This window comes from Macaca fascicularis, chromosome 1 (assembly GCF_037993035.2).
Source record: "Macaca fascicularis isolate 582-1 chromosome 1, T2T-MFA8v1.1".
Classification (NCBI taxonomy): Eukaryota; Metazoa; Chordata; class Mammalia; order Primates; family Cercopithecidae; genus Macaca; species Macaca fascicularis.
The window spans coordinates 140558200-140562757 of NC_088375.1; the positions used below are offsets into that span (position 1 = coordinate 140558200).

The following is a 4558-nucleotide window of genomic DNA, read 5'->3' on the forward strand; positions in this document are numbered from 1 at the left end:
GCAAGAGAATCGCTTGAATCTGGGAGATGGAGGTTGCACTGAGCTGAGATTGCACCACTGCACTCCAGCCTGGGCAACAGAGCAAGACTCTGCTTAAAAAAAAAAAAAAAAAAAAAAATATATATATATATATATATATGTATGTATGTATGTGTGTGTATATGTGTGTGTGTGTGTATATATATGTGGCATTTCAAATGACATCGTGTAGATAAGGAGTGTTCATTAAAAGTGATTTTGGGACAAAACTCCCACTTCACTCCTTACACAAAAACACATTCCAGATGAAGCAAAGATAAATAAAACCATAAAAATAAAGCCATTAAAGAAATAATAATCTGGCCGGGTGCGGTGGCTCACGCCTGTAATCCCAGCACTTTGGGAGGCCGAGACGGGCGGATCACGAGGTTGGAAGATCGAGACCATCCTAGCTAACACAGTGAAACCCCGTCTCTACTAAAAAAATACAAAAAAAAATAGCCAGGCGAGGTGGCGGGCCCCTGTAGTCCCCCAGCTACTCGGGAGGCTGAGGCAGGAGAATGGCGTAAACCCGGGAGGCGGAGCTTGCAGTGAGCTGAGATCCCGCCACTGCACTCCTGCCTGGGAGACAGAGCCAGACTCCGTCTCAAAAAAAAAAAAAAAAAAAAAAGAAATAATCTGAGTGTAGTACGGCCCCAAACCTAGAAGCCATAAAAGACTGATAAATCCCAATACATGAATTTCTGTAAGACAGAAAAACAAAACAAAATACCATAAACAAATCAAATGACAAAAAGACTGAAAAAGAATAATTGTAACATATATCACAAAGGGCTGTTTTCCATGATACCACAGAAAAATGAACACAACTCAAGAACAGATAAATCACAAGAAAAAAATTACAAATTATTCTCCGTATGGAAAGATATTCATCTTGATTCATAATAAAAGACATAGGCCAGGCATAGTAGCTCCCGTCTGTCATCCCAGCACTTAGGGAGGTCAAGATGGGAGGATCACTTGAGTCCAGGAGTTCAACACCAGCCTAGACAACATAGAGTGACCCTCATCTCTACAAAAAATTTTTAAAATTAGCCTGGTGTGTCAGCATGTACCTGTAGTTCCAACTACCTGGAAGGCTGAGGTGGAAGCACTGCTTGAACCCAGGAGGTTGAGGGTGCAATGAGCTGTGATAGTGCCACTGCACTCCAATCTGGGCAACAGAATAAGACCCTGTCTCAAATAATAATAATAATATAAATACAAATTTTTAAAAATCAATATAAGAGACATGAATTAAAATCACAGCTAGAAACCACCTTTTGAGAACATGTGGGCTGTGGGGAAACAGGCACTCTCACACATTGCTAGGGAGAGAAAAATGGATACAATCTCTAAGGGGCAATTTGCCAATATATATAAAAAAAAAATGTACAGATTAAGAACGCACAAAACTTTGAACCAGCAATTCAACTTTCTAGGAATCTATCCTACAGATAGATGTACCTGTACTTGTATACAATAATATAAGAACAAGGATGTTCACTGATGCATTGTTTGTAATAGGAAAATACTGGAAATCTAAATGTCCAGCTATTAGGGGCTGTTAAATCATTACCATACATATGTACAATGGAACAAGGCAGCTCTACATGTATTCATAAGTAAAACAAGCAAGTATAGCATACTACAATTTGTGTTTTTAAAAGGATACATATCACATATATCAATAACACAGTTATTTATGACATATTTATGACAAAATATGTTAAAAATGCTGATATGGGCATAAAATAAATCTGAAAATATTTCCAAGAAACCATTACCACTAATGGCTTGCGGAGAGAATTGCGAGGCTGGCCTATAGGAATAACAAGGATGCTTACTTTTCCCTGTACCTTTTTTGACAATTTTGGATTTTGTATCTTTTGTGTGAATTACCTTTCATTGTTTTTTACGAGTTTAAGATTCCATTCATTCCTGGATTTATTTGCTAACCTTGTGCAAAGCTAACAGTTGTCAGAAAAAGATACAGTAACTCCTGTCTTGAGGAGCTGATGGGTAGTGGGCCTAGGACCTCTTTGCACTGGAATAATGGGGGAGGGGAGCAGGTGACCTTATCAGAAACGCAGATTCCTGGGCCCCGCCCCAGACGGACCGAATTAAGAGTCCCAGAGTGACGGCAGAAATCCCCATTTTTGACGGGCTCCCGCTGGGATTCGGGTGCCTGCTCATCTGGAAGCCTCCATGCTGGAGAGGTAGCACAGCGCACGCAGGGCGTAGGCGCGTTTTCTCGTCCCTCCCTCGCAGCCACAATCCCGCTCGAGGCGTGCGGGTGTCACCCGAGACCCGGGCCTCCCCTGCACTTTCCTTTAGGCCGAAACCGCCAGCCCTCGCTTCGCTGTCGCTTTTCCTTCGCCGCCGCCGCCGTCGCTCTTCTCAGGACCTAGATCGACTGCCGAATCGGCTGAGCCGGGCCCTGAGCCACCGAGGCCCGGGGAGCTGAGGGGCTCGGGACCCTTCGAGCCGCTTAAGAGCAAAGGACCCCAAGAGCCGAATGCAGTGAACTGCGAGAGCAGGGAATGAGAGACAAGTTAAACCGTTTAGCAAAAAAAAAAAAAAAAAAAAAAAAAAAAGAAATAGGAGACATGACAGGGGCAGAAAGTAGATTGTGAGGGGGAGGGATAAAAAGCGTTACGACTCCGCCGGGACTCGAACCCGGAACCTTTGAATGCCTTCAGCCTCTAGAAGTCCAATGCGCTATCCATTGCGCCACGGAGCCACCTGTTGGAGTCTCGGCGCATCTGCCATGTTAAGCCAAAGGCGACGGCACCGCGCTCTTCCGACCGCCCCTCCAGTCGTCAGTGTCACCGAGACCCAGCCGCCGCACTCAGGGCACTGCCATTCACCTCAAACGCGGGCCGCAGGCTCCCGGCCTTCCCGCAGTGGTCGCCCCTCAACAAGGTCGGCGACCCAGTTGAGCGAAGGGCGGCCGCAGTCCGCCGGTCCCAGGTGGTCGGTGTGAGGGCAGCCGCAACCCGGTCTCCTTTACGGTCCGGGCCCAGCCGTACAAATCACAGTCGCGCTTTTCCCTCCCCGGCTCCCTTCCTGCCCCAAGCGCCCCGCCTACCAGGTCTCTCCGGCGGCCGCTCCAGCCCGACCGGGACCCCAGAGTTGCAGGCCCAGGCCGGCCGTTGCACCGTTAGGCAGGGCCGGTGACGCCGGGCACTTACGTCGCGCCTGTGAGCGGCCGAGGCCGAGCTGCCGCCCCTCGGGCTGCGAGACGTAGGCGGCGACCCCTCTCGGGCCTGGGTTCTTCCCTCGCGGCCCGGGCCGGCCGGCGGCCAGCCTGGACCTGAGGCGGCGAGCGCCAGCCGCGGCGACGTCTGTGTGCGTGCTTGTGCATGTTTATTTGCGCGGGGTTCGGAAAAATGGGGTTTGGGTTGCATTTCGCTCCCCACAGACCCAGAGCCGAATTTCTGAGGTATCCGGGCTCTGGTGGACTGAGGGGGGCGACGCGCCCCGCGCCGCAGCATCCTCCGACAGCTCGTCTTCCAGCCAGCACCTGCCTCCAAGGACGCCGCGCAGCCGCCCGGAGCCCGCGCGCCGGGGCCCGCGACTGCGTGGGCGGAAGCTGGGAGGGTGCCAGCACGCGTGGGAGCGCTGGGAGCATGCGTGTGCGGGTGCATGTGGCCGGAGGGCGCGCGCTCGAGCGCGGCCGCCGGGTTTTCTCGGTGGCTGTGAGCGGCTGGGACGGCAGAGGGCCTGGCGCCGCTGCCCGGAAGGGTGCGGTTGCCACGAATCTGAGAGGCAGATGAGTGGGGGCCTGCAGGTCTCCAGTGCCCGCAGTGATCCCCATCCGCAAGACCCCGAAGTCCTTTGAAATGGACTGTCAAAGCCGCGTGGTTGCTCTGCTACTGCCGCGGCGAGACCGAACGCCCGGCTCCCACTCTTATTAGCTCGCCGCAGCCCCAGCCCCGCCTAAGGAAGATTCGCAGGGCGTCCGCTGGGCGCGCTCTCCCGGCTTGGCCACAGCCCGCTTCTGCACCAAACCCGCCAGCCGCGGCCCACTCTGTGCTCTACCCGTACCCGCCCCTGCCCAGCATCGCCAGGCCTCAGTGCGGAATAGTCTCTGGCAGAGTTCAAAGAGGGAAAGGGAACATCCGGGAAAAGTCTAGTGTGGTAGGGATTTTACGGTCTTATTTAACTTAACCCCAAGACAAAGCTATGAGGCGGATACATACCACTCTCCCCTTTACAATATAAAGAAGGGAAACTGCAGCTAAGAGAGGTTGAAAAACTTGTGTAGGGACACCCAGCTAGGGAGCGTGGAGAACTGTGATGAATCTGATATTTTGTTATGTTTGCAAACTAACGTGTTAGCTTGCACGGTTTCGTGAATGCTGACAGAACACACCAGACTTCTGAGTCAGAGATAAAAGACTATTACAGCAAAAGCAATAGCCAGAGTGTCGTCATGTTTGAGTTGGCTCTCTGGACCCCAATTCTCACAGGAACGAAGCACACGGGCCCAGATGCATGCTTACACAGAAGATGGGTTGCATTACAGAAGAGGAAT

The 4558-nt window shown here is 51.4% G+C and overlaps 1 protein-coding gene and 1 non-coding gene across 2 annotated transcripts; both read right to left on the reverse strand.

Moving 5' to 3' along the window:
- Nucleotides 1-1520: 1520 nt before the first annotated feature.
- On the reverse strand, nt 1521-3973 carry LOC141407663 (uncharacterized). The gene has a single exon (XM_074001355.1). The coding sequence runs from the start codon at nt 3666-3668 to the stop codon at nt 3054-3056; it is 615 nt and encodes a 204-aa protein (XP_073857456.1). The 5' UTR covers nt 3669-3973; the 3' UTR covers nt 1521-3053.
- On the reverse strand, nt 2677-2761 carry TRNAR-UCU (transfer RNA arginine (anticodon UCU)). The gene is given in 2 exon segments: nt 2677-2712; nt 2725-2761. It is a non-coding gene; the product is annotated as a tRNA-Arg (tRNA).
- Nucleotides 3974-4558: the final 585 nt, after the last annotated feature.